This window comes from Acomys minous, assembly GCF_964271855.1.
Source record: "Acomys minous genome assembly, chromosome: 5".
Classification (NCBI taxonomy): domain Eukaryota; kingdom Metazoa; phylum Chordata; class Mammalia; order Rodentia; family Muridae; genus Acomys; species Acomys minous.
Genome location: NC_140494.1, coordinates 60,298,433 through 60,318,977, shown reverse-complemented (window position 1 = coordinate 60,318,977; position 20,545 = coordinate 60,298,433). Strand labels below are relative to the sequence as shown.

Below are 20,545 nucleotides of genomic sequence, written 5' to 3'. Positions count from 1 at the left end.
GTTTAAATCCATTTCCTCTTGTGATCAGTACAAAAATACTGGAGTCATAATCATTCATGCGTTAGTGAAGCCTCCTTGCCATTGAAGGGACTTTTTCTTATTTATTTATTTATTTATTTTTCTAGAACAGAGCATGCATCCAGCAGAAACCTAAAGCGTTGGTTTTTCTAAGCATTCTTTAGCAGTAAGCACACTTAAAAAAAAAAGCAACAACAACAAACCAAACCAAAAACAAAGCACACAGCGGAAGCCATATATGACAAGTACCTGTGACGAGACTGGAGATGATCAGAGGCAGAACCAGCATCTGCAGCATCCTCATCAAAAGCTCCCCAGGAAAGGAGAAGTATTTGACTTCCCGGTAGCTCATTTTATATGGTCGGAGGGCAAATCCAAGGATTGTACCTGAAGGGAGAGAAAAGAAAGAAAAATGACAATTGAGTCTTTTAAAAACTAAGGCAACAACCTCTGAAAAGTGAGCAAGTATCTGGCTGGTGGTTCCTCAAGTCTGACAAGAGTAATTTATTTAAGCAGCAAATATTTACACAGCGTTGGGAGCAAGGGATGGAACTGTCTACGCAGTCATTATGTGGAAGGCTTTGTTGAGTCCGGGCCTTCAAGTAGCATTCGCAGAAAGAAGCAGATCTGAGCTGAATAAATGAAAAAAAATGTCTTTGTCTAACTCGGGTGCAGTGAAACCCATTTTGACCCAACTTGGTGTAGGTATGAAGACTCAAGACAAATCAAATGGTCCCCAGCAAGGAGCTGTGGAGAGAAAAGGCCTCAGGAGAAAGTGCCACAAGGACAGATGGCAGAACTGCTAGTGTAACCACTTACAAAAACAATGAGACTTTCTAATTAAAAAACCCTGGTGCTCACATTGTTAATTTGTTTCTCCATCTCCCTGTCTGTACACACCACATTTTCTCTCTCTTGTTAATGGTCTTGACATTGCCTTGGCAACTATATTGTACAGACTTGCTAGTTGTTGGCAAGAGAAGACTTCAAAATGAGAAAAAAAAAATCCTGCTGAAAACTCAATGAGGAGTGGGTACAGAGAAAAGAAAGTTATTCCGTCCTTAGTTTTCCTTCTGTCTTGAAACTTCAATGTATTCTTTTGGGATAAGACATTTATATATAAACTGGGTGATGCATGACACAGGCTGACAAGTGTCAGATACATTTATTCCCTCTTTTCATTCTCCTACTTGCTTTTTTTTTGCCCCCAAACTTTAGTCATTCCAATATTATAAATAGTTTCAAACATTTGCCTTGCATTGCAATTTCACTTTTTTTAAAAACCTGAGTAAATTAGAGAGAAAATAAAATACCTAATACTGAGCATTTGTGTGTGTGTGTGTGTGTGTGTGTGTGTGTGTGTGTGTGTGTGTGTGTGTGTTTTAAGCCAGAGGTCAAGGGTAGGAATGGGGAGGAGTGAACCCAAGGTTTTCCTAGGAATGCAAGAAGTCCTTACAGAAACCAAACTTTCCCAATTTCTTATGAAATGGCTTCTCTGTCTTATGAAATGGAACACAAAGTTCATTTCAACCGCCACTGCAACTCCAATTTCAGTTCTTGGGTCTCAGCAACCAAGACTGTCCATTCTCTAACTTAGGCTGTGATGTTGCAATAAAAAGTACTTCAGCATATGCGACTAGAAAATCCAGTTGACCCAGGTCTCCAATCTTCAGGAAAATACTTCACGGTTTGCTGAAACGTAAGAGTCATAGGCCAGAGAGGAGAGAGACTTGGAAATCACAGAGAGCTGGGAGCAAAAGCTGCCTGCATTGCTTCTACCACTTGCATAAAAAGGAAGTAACTGATGCCCCTGAGCTCCAAATGCCAGGCATCGTTGTCAGTGCTTTTATTCCTGTTAACGATTTAATTCTCACAACAACCCCAGGACGCAGATGCCATTTCACAAGGAAAGCTGATCACAGTCAATGTAATATTTGTCCAAAGTCTATATATATATATATATATCCAGGCAGAGCCAGGACTTAAGCCCAGGGCATTTCCATTCAGGTCTCATGTCTTGCCCCATCTCTAACACTTCCTGCCTCTCATTACAAACACTGTTAGTGGTTCAGAGTGAGCTTATTTCTAGAATATTCTGGCACATAGTATCTCATAGGGTCAGTATGCAACTGACAAAGTCCCTTCGTTCTCCACTACATATTGAGCAACGCACAAGGACAAGCAGGGAGGCGTGCTTCAGAGGTGATGCTCTGCGTGTCTCCTTCCAGCCAATGAACTGTCCTGCTGGGCGGTGCAGCCTGGACCCCTGCTCCTCAAGAGTGTGCCTCGGTTGCTTTATGGGTTAGCATTCACAGCAACAGGCTCAGCTCGGCATTTTCACACATAGTCTCATTTCCTCCTCTCCTGCTCTGAGCCCCAAGCCCTGCTCGGGCCCGTTCCCTGCTTCCCTCACGTCCCACCACCTGCTTCCTGATATATGTATCCCGTTTCCCTCTCCTCTTCCTTCCGGACTCTGAGGATCTCTTCCTTCCCTTCCTGATCTCTTTTCTAGTTTCATGACCTCTAGACTCACACTGTAAACACACACACACACACACACACACACACACACACACACACACACACGCACGCACTTCAATTTCACATATTAAGAGAAAAGCATGGAATTTTTCTTTCTGAATATGGCTTATTGCACCCAACAGAATAATTTCTCTGAGTGCAGTGGTGCATGCCAATAATCCCAGCACTCAGGAAGGCAGAGGCAGAAGGATCTCTGTGAGTTGGAAGCCAGCCTCGCCTTTAAAGCTCCAGGACAGCCAAGGCTACACAGAGAAACCCTGTCTCAAAACAAAAACAAAAAGACACAAAACAAAACAGAACCCATAATTTCATTTTGATTCATTTTCCGAAAATAATTTCATTTTTCTTTACAGATGAATATAATCCCATTGTATGTATATATATATATATACATACAATATATATATATACTATGTTTTCATTATTCATCTGTTGTTGGATAGATAGTACAACAAATATGGATGTACAATTGTCTCTGTGATACGAGGCCTTTTTAAAATCTCATTTTTAAAACCCTCTTCCTCCTCCTCGAGGTTGGGGGTTGGACTAGGGCCTCACACATGCTAGGTTTGCACAGTGAGCTGCAACCTTAGCCCTGCAGTCTGATCTGAAAGCTCCTTTGTGCTGGGAGCAGCAGAGGTGACGCGGCATTCCTTTGTAAGGTAATGGCATCGGGACTAATTCGTTAAAGAGTTGAGTTGTGTGGGATGGAAGCAGACTGCAGACACACTGTGATCAGTTTGCGTGGGATGGAAGCCGACTGCAGACACGCTATGATCAGTTTGCGTGGGACGGAAGCAGATTGCAGACACACTGTTATCAGTTTTGCCCTGGTTTATGTTTTGTTCCTTCTCCCTGCTTTGCCAAGTGAGTCATCCCTACCGTTGGGAAAGAGACACTTATATTGGGGAAGGGGGGGTGTTTATTGAGCCCTTATTATGTGTTAATGGTATTCCTTAGTTCTCACCGTACATTTAGTAGGTAGATATTATCATGTCTATCTTAAAAAGTAATAAACAGATGCTAAGAAGTCAGTTAACTTGCCCGAGCTTAAACGGCTGACAGTGGCTGACCTGGAAGTCTGCAAACACAAGCCAGTGCTTTTCCTACTATATGTCGATGAGAGTCTCTCCAGTGCAAGTGTGTCATTGTAGCCTGGATCTGAGGGTAGGTTCAGACAAACTTATGGCCAGGTTCTCGGCATTGCTAAGTGCCATGTTGCTCATAGCCTTGGGTAATGCTGGATAGCCCAGCCATGCCACAGGAGCACCTGGCGCTCTGTGAAACACTGGTCTTCCACCTGCTGGTTTGGAACTCACTACGTAACCAAGGAAACTTGTGATCCTCCTGTCTCAGCCTCCCAAGTGCTAAGATCACAGGCATAGGCCACCGGACTTACCTTGCCAAAGCTTCAAGTGATCTTATTAAATAAAATGAAACCCATCTGTTTGTTTTTTGTTTGTTTGTTTGTTTTTTGAGACAGGATTTCTCTGTGTAGCCCTGGCTGTCCTGGACTCACTTTGTAGACCATGCTGGCTTCAAACTCACAGAGATCTATCTGCCCCTGCCTCCCCAAGTGCTGGAATTAGACAGGCCTGTGCCACCGTGCCCGGCTCTAAGTCTGTCTTAAACATGGTATGTACTCACTTATAAGTGGATATTAACCATAAGGTACAGGATAACCATGCTACCATCCACAGACCCAGAGAAGCTGGGTAACAAGGAGGGCCCAGGCTGGAGACTCATGAATCTCACTGTGAGGGGGGGGAGACATGTTGGAGGGGGGTCTTGTGCAGTGTGTTTTCAGATGCTGATTCCAGAGCCCTGAGATCTGGTTACAGCCCGGCCATGGGCATTGTTAGGATGTGGATGGAGGAGGCTATGGGAACAGTAGGGATCTGGTCCAGCAAGGATAGAGGAAGAGAGTACTGGGAGAGACAACCGGAACTGGGAGGGGGAGGGGGGAGGGGGGAGGGGGGGCGGAGGACATCTCCGGGATGAGCTAGAAACCCAGGGCCATGGGAACTCCCAGGAATCTGTGAGGGTGACCCTCGCTAAAATCCCTAACAGCGAGGGAGCCTGAACTGGCCGTCTCCTGGAACCATGCAAGACTTCCAGTGGAGGCGTTGGGACACAAACTCAGCCACCAAAACCTTTGGCTTACATTTGTCCTATCTACAAAACGTGCTGGGGTAAAGGTGGCACAGAATTGGTGGGAGTGGCCAATCAGTGACTGGTCTGGATGGATTGAGACCCATGCCATGAGAAGGAGCCCACTCCTGTCCCTGACTGGAGGGCCAAGATCCAGAGTCTGGATAGCCACAGACCTAATGGTAGTCTGCTAAATGCATACATACACTGGCCGTCTAGTCTAGCCCAAATGTCATCAGAGAGGCTTCACCCAGCAACTGATGGAAACAGATACACAGACCCACAGCCAAACATTAGGTGGACCTTGGGGAATCCTGTGGAGGAGGCGGAGGAAGGATTGTAGGAGCCAGAGGGGACAAGGACACTACAAGACAACCTACAGATTCAACTAACCTGGGTGCAAAGGGCCTGAACCGCCAACCAAGGAGCCTGCACAGGAGGGACCCGGGCCCTCTGCACACGTACATGTTACAGATGTACAGCTTGGTCTTCGTGTGGGACGCCTAACAGTGGGAACAGAAGCTGTCTCCACCTCCGTTGCCTGCCTTTGGGACCCTTTCCTCCTACTGGGCTGCCTCCTACTGGAGGTGCCTAGTCTTACAACTTGATATGCCCTGGCTGGTCGGCACTCTTGGGAGGCCTGCCCTTTACTGAAGAGAAATGGAGGAGGAGTGGATGGGGGATAAAGGGAAAGAGGGGAAGTGGGAGGGACTGGGAGGAGAAGAGGGAGGGGAAATGGCGGTAGAGATAAAAGGAAGAAAGGAAGAAAAGGAGAAAGGAAGGAAGCAAGCCTGTCTTTATTTCCCCCTCCACTGTATTCTTTTTAATTACTAGGAAGCATTATGAGTGGGAGGGGCATTAAGTAAAAAAAAAAAGTTTCAGAGTTCACAGCCGCCCCTTACTGAAAATAGATTCTCTGCTCGTACAATATATCCTTGTTACGTTTTTGTTTCTCTGTTTCTTCCAGTTCCTCCCCACCTCCCCTGCTCTACAGATAGATTCCTTTCTATCTCTCATTAGGAAATAACCAGGCTTACAAGAGATAACAACCAAACATGACAAAATAAAACATAAGAAGAGAAAACAAAAACCGTCACATTGAGGCTGCATCAGGCAACCCAACAGAAGCAAAAGAGCCCCAAGAGGAGGCACAAGAATCAGAGACGCACTCATTTGCACACCCGGGAACTCCATAAAAATACTGAAGCTGAAAGATATAATGTATACACGGAAGACCTGGGGCCGACCATTGTAGTCTCTGTCCTTGTCGCGTCAGTTTCTGTGAGCTTGGAGCACACAGAAGGCTTGGAGCAGAAAACTGAAGAAAAATGCGTTTTGTTTACTCTCTTACCATGTGAGCACGAGGGAAGCTTCCTTAAGCAAAGCCATCGGCACTGTATCATAAGGAAATGCTCTGAATGGGAAAACTGCCTCTCCCTCCCTCCCTCCCCCCCCTGTAGTTAAGGTTTTCTGTTTTATGATTTTATTTCTATCCCAACAATAAAAAAACCTGAAAAACCAACACTTGTCGGAAACACAGTCTGATGCAGGTTTCTGAGAGCCCTGGTCACTCTGCCCATCCACCAGTGCAGGGCAGCCAGGTGAGGTCTTGCAAGGAGCTCAGTAACCTGGCTTTCCTTTGTCCAGCAGCTGAGTCCCTGAGAAACTGATCTCTATCTGTAGACACTGGCTGATGGCTCCAGAGCCGACACAAAGCTTTGTGGTGGCCACCAGAGTGTCAGCGCAAAGGGTCACATCTTTATTCTTGCTTAATCTGCAGAGAGACTGCTAGAGCCAAAGCACACTCTATGTCACATAAACACGGATGACACCATGTTCGTGCCCAGGCTTCAGTCTTCCAGTTTTCTTGCTCAAGTCTTTTTATGAGGAGTCTGGAATCTAGGACGTGTCTTATCTGCAATGTTTAAGGTGGTGAAAACTCACTGTGTGGTTGGATCCCAAGAACAGTGGTGCATGTTCGCTTAAGAGTGGCTCTTGCTTATGAAAAGACTGAAATGGGGTGTTTAACATTTCCCCCAGGAAGCACACACAAGCACTTCCTCAGAAGGCTGAGATTGGCTCCCTTCTCAGACAAAATGGGGCTGTCCTTTAAGGCTGAAAGTGCACAACAAGGTAAAAGTGTTAAGAACTCACTAATGTGTCAACTGACAAAATCATGGAAAACACAAAAATGACGAAAATTAAGAGTGAGAGTATGAGACACCGTTAAAATAAGATTTGGACCAAATCATCGCATTTAGCTTTTTGATGGATGTTGGTGTTTGGAATAGCAACATTTTGTTAAAGTTCTTTTTTAACCCACAAACTCTTGCATTGAGTGGACTAAAGCCTTCTAGTGTCCTTCCTCCCAATGCATATATGCCCCAAGGTAAGGGACAAGACAGGACAGGTGGAGCTAGAACGCCCAAAGGAAATCTGCCTTGCTGGGACCTGTTGCATAGAAACAAGTCCTGGGCAGTTACATATCCCAGTCTGGGTTTCTCGGACATGCACATGCCCATGGTCCTCCTTGCTACACTGCTTCTAGTGTGTAGGAGCACTCACAGAGAATGCTTTACAGATGGCAATGCGCTCCTGATGGTGAGGGAATGATGCTGGGATACCTTTACTTTCCTCCATGGCCTTAACTACACCTGTGTTTTGATTAAAAAATAATAAAAATGTACATAGTATATATTACATATACACTCATATACATATATACACAGACATACATATATGTCTGTATCATCTATCTATTAATCGATCTACACACACATATATATGCATACATAGACACACACACACACACTCACTCACTCACTCTATCTACGTGAATACTCCACACTCCTCTTTGCCTGGGCTGCTGGAGTAAGTAGCCTTCCAGCTGGCTTTCCTGCTCCTACTTAGCTTCTCTAATAACAGAGGGAGCACTTTCAAGAAGGATGTCACTGATGCCTTCTTCTGTTGGCATCAGACCTAGTAGACAGATGGAGCTACAGCACTAAGAAGGTACCATCTCCCCTCCCCTCCCCTCCCCTCCCCTCCCCTCCCCTCCCCTCCCTTGCTTCCACTTCTGCTTTTGCCCCTTCATCAGTCTCCCATCACTTTGGATTGATCCTATCGTATGCTTTTTGTGAGGAAAGTTTAGAAAGGTGGAAAATTATGGGGACATGGAAAGAGAGAAGATTCCCTCATCTTGGAGTCAAAGCTAAGAATGGAGAGTTCCAGAATGATTGGCTTTCCTGAAGGTTCTTCTCCATTTCCTAGGCTACAAACCTACAGTCTTCCAGAAATTCCATTTACAAAGTAATGCCCTAAACCCCTTGTGCAAATCTAGTGGCTCCTGACTTTACTCCATTAGATTATAACCCCACCCAAGTCACTTCCTGAAACATCCTATAACCTTCCTCATCAAATAGAGAAGGAAGAAAGTCTTAGCAACTCTTTGAGATGTAACTCGAAAGCCACCAAAACAGTGGCTAATGCTAAAATACATGGTGGTGTCTCTCCCTTAAGAAGTTGATATTCTGCCAGGCATGGTGGCACACACCTTTAATCCCAGCACTCAGGGAGGCGGAGGCAGGCAGATTTCTGTGGGTTCGAGGCCAGTCTGGTCTACAAAGCAAGTCCAGGACGGCTGGGACTACAAGAGAAATCTTGTCTCAAAAAACAAAAACAAACAAACAAACAAACAAACAACGTCGATATTCGGTGGGCAGTGATGTCACACACCTTTAATGTCAGCACTTGGGAGGCAGAGGCATGCAGATCTCTTGAGTTCGAGGCCAGCCTGGTCTAAAAAGGGAGTTCCAGGACAGTTCAGGTCACACAGAGAGAGACTGTCTCAATAAAAACCAAAACCGAACAAACAGAAGAAGGAGGAAGAGAAGAAGATGTTCATAGCTACACTTGAGTACTTCTTAGTCTTCCTCTATGTTAAAATGTCTTTAATAAACTATAGAGCCCCTTTGGGAAGCTTGCCCCACGGTGCTGTCTCCCTGACAACTTTCTAGTTAAATGAAAGTCCACCTCTGCTCCATGCCGAAGCCCTGAATCTCGGCTTTAACCTGAGCTGAGGTCTTCCAAAGCGAGGTGAACTCTTCAACTTCTGCTGGTGACAGCATAGGACTATGCCTCCATCCTGCAGCTGACACTGCTGGTGACAGCGTGGGACTGTGCCTCCATCCTGCGGCTGACACTGCTGGCCTCCTTGACCTTCTAATGCACTGTCCCCAGATTGTCACAGACTGTACCTCCTTCCAGGTTTAGCTTATGTGTCTCCGTCACAGCGAGTCCTCTCTGCTTTGCTCCCCGTGAGCCAGCTTCACTCACTGCAGAAGTTCTTACCCATGCTCCTCTCTGCTTACCATATTTATTATTTTCTGTTTCCTAAAACTATACGTGCTTTTTGAGGTGTTAGTTTTGTCCAGTGGCATATAGTAAGTCTCTAGAACAATTCTTGGCCCATAATAGGTGTTGGGTATATTGTTCAGTGAGTGACTGAATGAAGAACAAGACTGATTTTCTGTTTGCTGATGGTGTGGGACACACTCCCTGAAGGCAGGGATCTCTTTGGTCTGTGGTCCAGGAAAATCCTATTTCCTATTACACTTTGTGAGCACAGCCCTACCTCAAGGACCAGCTCTTCCATTCAAAACTGTGTGACTCCTCCCTGCACTGTTCATCCAGACCGTGAATAACTTATGAAACCTTATATACCTAAGTGTTTAGATTCTCAAATGAAGACCCATATGATGGTCCAGAACCCTAATTCTCTTGCATGGTAGGTTTTCAGGCAGACAGAGAACCAGTGTAATTGTGTAGAAAGATCATGTATTCAGAGATGAGGCTTTGGGGGCTGAACCACCAGCAAGTTAGGCTACAAGATACGATCTGCAAATGATTTAATCCCCACATGAAAGCCACAGGATTTATCATTTCTCCCTGATGAGGAGACGGGGTATGGAAGAATTAGCTGTTTGAGTTGTGGTAAGTATGAGCTTTCTGTTTCCCTGGAAGCCTTCAAATTAGTTAATCTCACCAGTTATTTTTTTTTTTAACCTACAACATGGGGTAGATTGGAACAGGTGATATCTAAGATCCTTTTGATCTTTCAAATTTCAGCTAAATATTCTGAGTTTATAAGAGCCATGCAAGCCCAAGCATTATAAATCTTAGATATTTCACTGTAATTCAGCTTATCTCTTCTTATGAACTTTCTCTTTCATATGCATGCAAAAAATGCTTCATCAGTTTGACTGCTACAGTTTGTTTTATTTTTAAATTTTATATGTACAGGCATTTTGCCTGCATGTTGTTAGTTCACAAAGTGGATCCCAATAGCCGGCTTCTAGGTTGCCTAGCAACCTGACATCATCACCCACCACTGCCAGGGGCTTAGGATAAAAGACTGGACAGCTATCCCTCTTACTCTCTCTCTGTCGCTCTCTCTTACTTTGTGCGTGCACTCTCTCCTTCCATCTGTCCCTCTGTCTCTCTACCTCTCTTTCTCCCTGCACTTATGTGTGACATCTCTTTATTATATATTATAACACACATATGTGTGTGTACCCCTTGAATGTCTGGTGCCTGTGGAGGGCAGAGGAGAGCATCAGGTGTCCTGGAACTGGAGGCACAGATGCCTTGTGGGTGCTGGGAACTGAACCAGGTCCTCTTGAGGAGCAGTCAATGCGCCTAACCACTGGGCCATCCCTTCAGTCCTCTCTTCTAGTTCTTATAGCAATAATGCAGTAAATGATTATTGAAGAGGAACCTGGTTGGCTTCACTTTTCACTAGCTGTTTTTTAAAAAAAATATATATTTATTTATATGAATGGTCTGTTTGCATGTATAACAGAAGATGACATCAGATCCCATTATAGATGATTGTGAGGCACCATGTGGTTGCTGGGAATTGAACTCAGGACCTCTGGAAGAGCAGAGACTGTGGAGTCATCTCTCCAGCCCTCACTAGCTGGTTTTTTACAAACAGGTCAAGGGCATGATGGTGAATTTACCTGCCTAAGAGTTCTGCTGGGCCCTTGTCCCTGGTCTTTCTTTTTTCAAACCCCTTAAGACACTTCTTTGGGTTGAAGACAACTTCTCAGCTCTCCCCCACATCCTTTGGTATTTCCTGTTACTGAGGTGGGAAATACCTGCTCCCCGCCTCGCTTCACCCTCAGAGTGCAGAGGAACCAGCTCAGGGTGACTGGTGGATGACCAGAGTGCAGGCATCAGTGTGCATGGGGTGCTTAGAACAGTGGCAGGACCTTTCAGTTCTGAAAAAAGCCACGAGTTCTCTTCCTAAAAGCATACTAATAGCTCCATGTGAGGTTGGGTGCAGCTCTCTGGGAATGGAAACAGGTGCTGACTCTGGGTTCAAGTCCCAGCATCACCCCAACCTTTCTCCCTCCCCATCCCAAGAAACACCCTGTGTAAAGTGAAAATTTAATTTACAAATAATCAGAAGGGTTTTTTTTTTTAAAAAAACCTGTGCAACATATTGTGGTTAAAAAACAAACACACAAACAAAAAGTAATTTTTACTCTAAAGAGCCCAGCAAACACCATCAGAATCTGTTGACTTCCTTTCTTGAAAAAGACATTGTTTTGAGTGAGTGGAAATTCAAAATGAGGTACAGGCAAACATTTCTAGTCCCCATTGCACCCTTCCGCACCCCTGTCCTAGGCTTGTACAGTTAACGAGCCCTTTCTACCCACTTCTGTTGCTTCAGAGCCTCCGCTCACTTTGTGTGCGGCTCTGCATAGTACAAATTGCACAGCTTAGGCCTACTGCCGGAGGTTAGCTTCTCCGACCCTCAGGGAGCCCCTCTTGCAGTCAGATTTTCAGGCTATGATTTCAAGGATTCTGGGAGTCTGTTCACGGGCTGGATGCCTCATCTAAGAGCTGGCTGGCTGAGGAGAGCCTTTAGAGTCTGATTCCCTACCTTTCTCTTATTTCTAATGTCCTTTCTGGGCAACATATCAGCTTCTGAACTGCTAAACTGAAGAGAGGTTTGAGGCAGAAAGAGTAAAAAGCGAAACCCGGCCCCACCCCTTTTAGTTTGGTGTGAAGACTGTCAATGGTGGGGGATAAGAAAATGCTTTAAGGCCGGGCGTGGTGGCGCACGCCTTTAATCCCAGCACTTGGGAGGCAGAGGCGGGCGGATTGCTGTGAGTTCAAGGCCAGCCTGGTCTACAAAGTGAGTCCAGGACAGCCAAGGCTACACAGAGACCCTGTCTCGAAAAACCAAGAAAAAAAAATGCTTTAAAAGTTGAATGACTCGTACAAAGAAAAGCTTTTGGGCATCTTGTCTGAGGTAAATTCAAACTTTGGAAGAAGACAGAATACCAGAATTTGCTTATTCCTAGTCCCCAAATTGTGTTATCTTTTAAAGGGTTTCTGTAGTTTCCTTATCTTACCTGGCCAGCAGCCACACACACTTCTTAAATCTGGCAGTGGTAGCAGCAAAGAACTTAAAACAAAAACAAAGACCTACAATTCAGAGAAGCAGATTGCTACAGCCTCTGTGGGACAGAAATTATGTGTACTTATCAAGAAGACCCCTTCAGACTCATTAATCTTATTTCTAAGGATATAACTCACAGATCCATTTTACCAGTATAAAATAATGATAAATTATTTAACGAATACAATGTTATGTGCCACATTGTTTCACATGATATATAAAGGCTAAAAGAACTCAAATGTCCACCAACTAGGAATTGCTTAAATAAATTATGGTACCTAAAGACACTGTAGTTTAGAGATAATGAAGAACTTCTGTGGCAATAAGAAATAGCATCCAAGTTATAGGGGGAGACAGATAGGAAGAAAACAAAGTGTTTATACATCCTATTACTTGTGTGCAAGAGGGGGAAAAAATCACTCAAGAATTATCAAAAAAAGAATAAATGTATTCTTGTTTTTATGTTGACTAAATAAAGACATACATGAAATGGCTAAGCCATCAACACTCTCAACTTAAAAAAAAAATCTTGTCGGGCGTGGTGGCACACGCCTTTAATCCCAGCACTCAGGAAGCAGAGGCAGGCGAATTGCTGTGAGTTCAAGGCCAGCCTGGTCTACAAAGTGAGTCCAGGACAGCCAAGGCTACACAGAGAAACCCTGTCTCGAAAAAAAAAAAATCTTACTTTTTTTCAATTTGTTTCAACATTGTCTTTTACTTCTTCTAAGAAGTTGCCTTTTCATTCTGAGTTGGTTTCTCCTAAATTCTGCTTTAAGCTGCTTGAGTGAAGCTTCTCCTCAGTCTGGACAGTGGAGAGAAAGGCCTATAGCTATCACTTTGTATGGGGGCTTCTCTGACCAGCAGCTCTATTTTTCTGGCGACGGGGAACGAATCTAGAACAACTCTGAATCTAGTTGTCATTGTTGGCACACGTCCTGCTTCACTCACTTAGCCCTTAGAATAGAGGTACCCTGCACCTCAACACCTCACCCAGCACAAGTGGGATGCTCCCCACACCCTAATACCCCACCCAGCACAGGTGGAATGCTTCCTGCACCCCAATACCTCACCCAGCACAGGTGGAATGCTTCCTGCACCCCAATACCTCACCCAGCACAGGTGGAATGCTTCCTGCACCCCAATACCCCACCCAGCACAGGTGGGATGCTCCCCACACCCTGTGCCTTGTGAGAAGCACTGCAGCCATAGAACTAGTAATGTAGTAGTAGTTTTACTTGAATAAAGTAGCATTAGGTTTTTTGACAGTGTTGTTTCATTTTCCTTAAACCTAAAATGAAACTCTAGGAAAGCAAAGATGAATCAGCAACAACAACAAAAAGTCCACTTTGGTCATAGGCTATCTCTTAGGAGATTCGTTAAGTTCCGTCTTGATGCCTTTACTTTCACCTTCATGGACAAGAACAGAGGCGACACTGGTCACAGGCCACCTCTCCACAGACTTCAGTCTTTCATATCTATCAGCGAGCTGCGAACAGCAGCAAGCCCGTCAAACCCAGGATCCCTGGGGCTTCCCCTTCTTGCAGTAACGATGGGTTTAAGCCATGCAAGGTGAACAACGCGGGCCACCCTTTCTGAGCGAGAAGGTCAGGGACTTGCCCATCTCTACCCTCATTAGGGATAATTGAGCCTCTTCTTTACGAGGTTCTCTCACTAACAGCACCGTGCTTTCTCTGGGAAGGGCAGCAGTTGTGGCCCGGAAGCCTAAGTAGGAGAACCGAAGACGTCTCTTGGGGAGAAGGAAAATGGAGTTGCTTCTCCAGAGACCAGGACTCAGCCTTGAAATTTAAACCTTGATTGTGCTTTTCAATTTGCTGCTTCTAATTTTACTTTCAAGTCTTAGATACACTACATCTAAAAGAGGGAGTGCCTTAACCTGCCTGTGGTGTGTTTTTCTCATCTAAGCCTCCTTATTTGGCACTTTTCCCCTTTTTTTTTTTTTTACATTAAAACTTCTCTTGAATATTTCTTTTCTCTTTCTTTCTTTCTTTCTTTTCTTTTCTTTCCTTTCCTTTTTCAAGACAGGGTTTCTCTGTGTAGCCCTGGCTGTCCTGGACTCACTCTGTAGACCAGGCTGGCCTCGAACTCACACTGATTCGCCTGCCTCTGCCTTCCAAGTGCTGGGATTAAAAGCGTGCGCCACCACGCCCAGCTAGTATTTGCTTTTTATTCTTTAGTATGTGAATAGTTTTTTAAAATAATATTTTTCAGGACTTTAAGAACTAAGAGAATACATTTTTACTGAGTGTATCTTTCTAGCCACAAATGGTTTACATATATGAAAGGAAGGCATGCGTGCTGTCTAAATCTGAGTGGTTCACACTCTTCCCTGACCTGAGCAATCATGTTCTGGTTGGTCATAGAGACGTGGCCTAGGAAATAAGCTCTGGGCAATTTCTATGGCTCTAAACATTGATATAAACTCATAATTCTTCTTCTTCTTTTTTTTTTTTTCGAGACAGGGTTTCTCTGTGTAACCTTGGCTGTTATGGACTTGCTTTGTAGTCCAGGCTAGCCTCGAACTCACAGTGATCTGCCCGCCTCTGCCTCCCGAGTGCTGGGATTAAAAGTGTGCACCGGCACGGCCAGCAAAACTCATAATTCTTACATTTAATGAGCACAAGGGCTAAACTTGGTGCCCTGAAATGTGTGGTGTGTTTCCTCATCTCCTAGCACTAATGCAGCATTGCAGATGCTGGGCCAAATTCCTGCTGCATGATAGCATCCTCGTGCTGTATAAATACAGTTCACTCTCACACCTGGAGTGTGCAACTGGAAAAGAGGGTGCTTAAGCCCTGGCTGCCTCCCCTACACAAACGGACCCTTTAAAATCTTGCTTATATGAGTACAAAAACAATGACTCCCTGTGTTCTGGGGCTGATCCTCGACAGAACGCTGAATTGGCTTCTACAGTGTGCTCCCTCCCCTGTGTCCTTAATCCCTGGATAGGAACAGCCTATCGTCAGACACAAGGCCAGAGGCATGCTGGCCTTTGAAGAGTCACCAGGAGATAAAGCTTGTTTCATTGGAGACACTGGCTCAAAGGAGTAGGAGATCAGCAGGCCCAAGAGAAGGGTCCTGCTGTGGTCCGTGTTGACATGGAAATAAACATTATTCCAAACATCCTGATAATTTAGAGAAAGGCAAAGCATGCGTCAAATATTGGAATGTAGGGGCTGGAGAGATAGCTCAGAGGTTAAGGGCACTGACTGCTCCTCCAGAGGTCCTGAGTTCAATTCCCAGCAACCACATGGTGGCTCACAACCATCTACTATGTGATCTGATACCTCGTCTGGCCTGCAGGTGTACATGCAGGCAGGGCACTGTATACATAATAAATAAATAAATAAATAAATAAATAAATAAATAAGTAAGTGTGTCTACAGCAACGGCAGTAACCAGGACCTGAAAGTTGCCGGTGCTTTTGAGCTGCATTCCAGATAGCCATAGCTGCAGAACCAGGCGGTGGGTGGGCTGGCTGTGGCTTACACCGCTACAGAGAGCGGGCACTCCATAAACTGTAACCTCGTGAAGACGGCAGGCACTGTTACTGTAGGTAATTGTTCTGAACAATTTGATCACCCAATCAAAAGAAAAATTAGAAATGGCTTGTTTGGTTTTCTCTGTATCTGAATTAACATCGAGGAAAACCAAGAAAAGTAAAATGCAGTGAGAATCTAAGAACATCAGGTCTTCAGTCAGCTTCGAAACAACCTGAGCAACAAGGCAGCAGCTCCCCTCCTTGTCAGGTGCTCCCTCCCCTGGAGCATCTGTGCGCTGACAATGACAAAGGCTGCCTGGGGATTCTCCCTGTTTCTGCTCAAGAGGACATGGCTAAAAGGGTCAGAAAAATGGCCGTATAACTCCCTGGCTATCATTTCTGTCCCTCAAAGCCCTGTACAACTATCAAGTCTCTTCCTACAACTCTCTTGGGGCTCTTCTCCAGCCAAGGAAACACAAGCTCCATCTCTCGAGCCTAAACCAGGTTAAGTATCTTTTCTCATCCCCACCCTTGTTCTCCTCAACCCCTGGCTCTGGCTTTTCTAGCCCAGGAGAAGCACCAAATCAGTGCGTAATAAGGATTTCTGCCATGGCAGCAAGTAAGGCCGTTTCCTGTGGTCCAATTCCTGAAGCCAGAGCTCTGCTCCCCATTATTCTGCATGGGACCATTGGTGCAAAGGTGGTGGCTCCTGAGCCGAGTGCAGTGGCACATGCCTTTAATCCCAGCACTTGGGAGGCAGAGGCAGGTGGATCTCTGTGAGTTCGAGGCCAGCCTAGTCTACAAAGTGAGTTCAGGACAGCCAGGGCTACACAGAGAGACCCTGTCTCAAGAAACAAAAAACCAAAAAATCAAACAAAAAGGTGGTGGCTCCCTGAAATGCTTTAGCTGGCATATGTACCAGATAATTGCCCTGATAACCTCCCTGCACTGCTGCTGCTGTGTGTGCTGGTGGTAGTGATGGTGGTGGTGATGGTGATGGTGTTGGTGCTGCTGCTGGTGGTGGTGGTGGTGGTAGTGGTGCTGGTGTTGGTGCTGGTGGTGGTGGTCATGGTGGTGGTGGTGTTGGTGATGGTGATGGCGGTGTTGGTGATGGTGGTGTTGGTGCTGGTGCTGGTGCTGGTGGTGGTGGTGGTGGGGCACGGACACTCCCTCCTTATTCCCTATCCTTGTGTTACTTCTCCAGAGCAAGGAGTGTACATTGATGGCTCCCCCCTCACCCTGCACCCGTCTTCTGCCTGAGAAGCCTGGGATGAATGGCAGCACGGGTGCCTCTAATAATGCCAGGGGAGGGCTTGCCAGCCTTATCACTTCTCCCAGCTTTCTGAAGTTCTTTTCTCATCTTCCAGAAATATTGAAGAAACCATGGAGCCTCAAAACCCATCTACTAGTCTCTGGGATCCTGTTGTTCAGCCTGCGTGGAGATGCCCACTGCCATGGCTTCAGGAGGCAGAGTGACATCACCATTGGTGTCCAACGGTGCCCACTCCATGACATAGCAGGTGACTGTGTGGTCTCACTAGCGGTCTCCTCAGCCCTTTAGCAGAGAGTAGCCCATATTATACCCATGTGGCTTTTAATCTACTTGGCTATCTCAGGCAGCTGGAGAGGCGCATGAGGGACTAAGCTTCTGCAGGGTGATGATGGCCTGATGCATTCATTACTCACTCATAATCCAAAGCCATCCTTGTGCTCTGCAGTGTGGTAACAATGCCCCTCTGAATGTTCATGGCAGTGAACCCCTTTCACTCTCTCGCCACAGTGGGAGTCCACACAGCTCATTACTGGAACACACTCTGGGTCTTGGGGATCTTTCTCCTACATTCTAACTCTTGTGTTCAACTGCTTGGTCATAGAAGAACTGGGCCACCACCCTCTTTCATTTGGTCATCAAGGCTCACAGACACCCTCCCTAATAATCTCGGTTCTTCCTCATTTCTCACATGGAGGACTCAGCGCAGGTCTTTAGGTAACAAAGCATTGAAGACAATCCCTGGGACCAGCATGCAGAGAGTGGTGTGAATGTCAGTATGAAGCTGTAGCTAGAGTGGGGTGAGTGTGTGCGTGTGTGTGTGTGTGTGTGTGTGTGTGCGTGTGTGTGTGTGTGTGTGTGTGTGTGTGTGTGTGTGTGTGTGTGATGGGCTCTCACTCTGATTCTTGGGTTCAAATGATCTTTTGGCTCCAACATTCTGAATGCTATGTTTCACTGTGTCTGCCTAGAATCCTCCTTAGTATGCACCAACACTGTCTGTGCCTTAGTTTCCTAATCTACAAGACAAGAGGCATAACGGCATTTCTCTCGCTGGGCTGTTGTAAGGTTGAAGCAAAGTTAATGCAGAGGAGTAAGTGGCACCCAGCATGAGAGAGAGAGGTGGCTGACATTGCTTAGCTGAATATACCTGATGAAAGATGAGGAAACCAAGCCTCAGAGAGATGAAATGCTTTGTTTAGAATCACGAAGATATAGAATAACACAACCGATGTAGGAGTCCAGGCATATTCTTTATCAAAAGCCTAAACTCAGTTATTATTAATACAATACACTTAGGGTTCCCAACTCTATGAAAAAAAAATAGGAACCCCTGGGGTGCCAGCAAACAGAGAGGCATTACTGTAACGAAGTGTGCATATTACCTTGTTTTTTGTTTTTGTTTTTGTTTTTCATTTTTCGAGACAGGGTTTCTCTGTGTAGCATTGGCTGTCCTAGACTCACTTTGTAGACCAGGCTGGCCTCGAACTCACAGCGATCCACCTACCTCTGCCTCCCGAGTGCTGGGATTAAAGGCGTGTGCCACCACGCCCGGCTCCATATTACCTTGTTTTAAAGGTTCAGATCACAAACTTCTCTATTACAACTTTGGCTCCTGTACATTCCTTTTTCATCTAGCTTTTTAAGCCATCTCTCTCAATAAATTACCTGAAACCAGGAAGAGTCACCACAAAGCACAGAACCAAATACCCAGCAGTCAGTAATTGCTAAATCGGTGGATGGCATTGCATTTTGTCTAAGTACTCTAACAGAGAGAAGGGAACAGTAGATAGCATATAATGAGATAGAACATTCAAACTATATAGAAACTCCATCAGAGGACAGTAACACCCCATTAGTCTAACTCCCCAGATGACACCTTTCTTCTGTCCCAAGAGGTATCCACAATGGCCACTTTCTTGAGATACTATTGAATTACACTGAATTTTAGTCCACTGAAGTTTACTGTCAAGAGAAGTTAGAGAAAGGGAGGAGATGATTTATTAAGATGTATTTTCTTTCCCGAGAGCCCAGCTTCTTTCGAACTCAGGCAAAAGCTACACAGATGCCAGCTTTCTTTGTGTGCGTATCAGCAGCAACAAGAACCGTAAGTAAAGATGCGACCTGTGCCGAGCTCCCGCAAATGAAACCGCTCTGCTGACCGGCTACTTCTATGTTCATATTGCCATCCATCCCCTCACAGTTGAGCTCATGACCCTCTGACTCCTGGTGAATCCGGTGTGCAAACACACTGTCTCGGCAGGGACACATTCTGTGTCATCAATAAGACAAAGAGCTTTCCCTTTCTTTTAGCAAGATGTGAGGCGGCTTTAACACGATTAAGTGCAGTTGGGAATGCGGAAGTGCTTTCTGGAGGACGCAAATAGCGACCTCTCTTCTTCCCATGCTCTTTTTATCAAATGTCTGCAGCAACAAGGAAGATACATGCTGCCTAAGGCTTTCCTCACACTCTCTTCCAAAGGGACTTGGAGCATGCTACTGTCTTCCATCACACTGCCAACTTCTCCTAGTTATGTGAGGCTTTGTCATAGCTCAGTGTGTTCACACCTTGCCCCTGCTTAGAAATGGCACCCAACTGCACGTGTCTGTACGTGTGGAGGACACGATGCTGAAAATAACTGGAATTCCCTGCTTTACTCTGGAGCTACGGATTCACATGATTCTATCCCTGGTCCACAGTATTTTTGTCTAGTTTCCATTTTAACATTAAATGCATATTAACCTCATTTGGAAAAAAAACAAAACCAAAATGAATTGGATAAGCTTTTAGGCATCTTTTCCTAAGTGCTGACAATTTCTAAAAATTTGGAAACTATGATTCTCAATCAGATTTGGGGGAGATAATTTCTTCTTCTTCTTCTTCTTCTTCTTCTTCTTCTTCTTCTTCTTCTTCTTCTTCTTCTTCTTCTTCTTCTTCTTCATTTGCTGGTATCTATCTTGACTCCTTCCCCCATTTATGTCCTGACACTACCTCCCCCATTACTTTGTTAAGAGCTAATGTAGACATGGACTCCAGTGACAAATGGAGCCTTTGTTCCAGCTGAGCTCTCAATGGCAGACATACCAACAGATAACAAAAGGCATCTTCCTTTTCTCCTAAGTCTGTTTGCTTAGAAGTTGTCTGTTTGCTATGCAGGACCCTTGGCGTGGCGTAAGCTCGGTGGTCTCTTTGACTGCCAATGAGCTCTTTTTTGTGTTTCTTCTTCATACCACTTCTGACTCCTCAGTTTCCATCAGTAAAGCCAACCGGGAGGGCATCCAGCCAACCTATCCATTCCGGCTCCGCCAGCTTTGACTGCACTTCTCACAAATGTGAGGAAAGACCCCACTGGGCTAGGAAGCGGGAGCCCTAGAGAAAACAGGCCCTTAATTCCTGGCATTTTCTTCTTGTTAGGAGCGATACTGTGTCTCTGTAATTAGCAACTTCCTTCTCTATTAATCCGATGTCCCATCTCCTGAGCTACTCCTTTCCAGTCCTCTGTTCTTTAATGGAAATAGTTCTGTCTCACAGACTGAGCTCTGTTGGTGTTTAGAACACCATTTTGAATAGCTGATTCTGTCTCTTTTTCCAAACATA

General features: G+C 45.3%; 1 protein-coding gene across 2 annotated transcripts in view; it reads right to left on the bottom strand.

Annotated features, from left to right (window-relative positions):
- The window catches only part of SLC1A3 (solute carrier family 1 member 3), a 93,072-nt gene that overhangs the window by 55,922 nt on the left and 16,605 nt on the right, over positions 1–20,545 (bottom strand). For both annotated transcript variants that reach the window (XM_084781111.1, XM_084781110.1), the window contains exon 3: positions 268–405. In XM_084781111.1, coding sequence (XP_084637237.1) covers positions 268–405 — 138 coding nt within the window. The remainder of the gene's footprint in view (positions 1–267; positions 406–20,545) is intronic.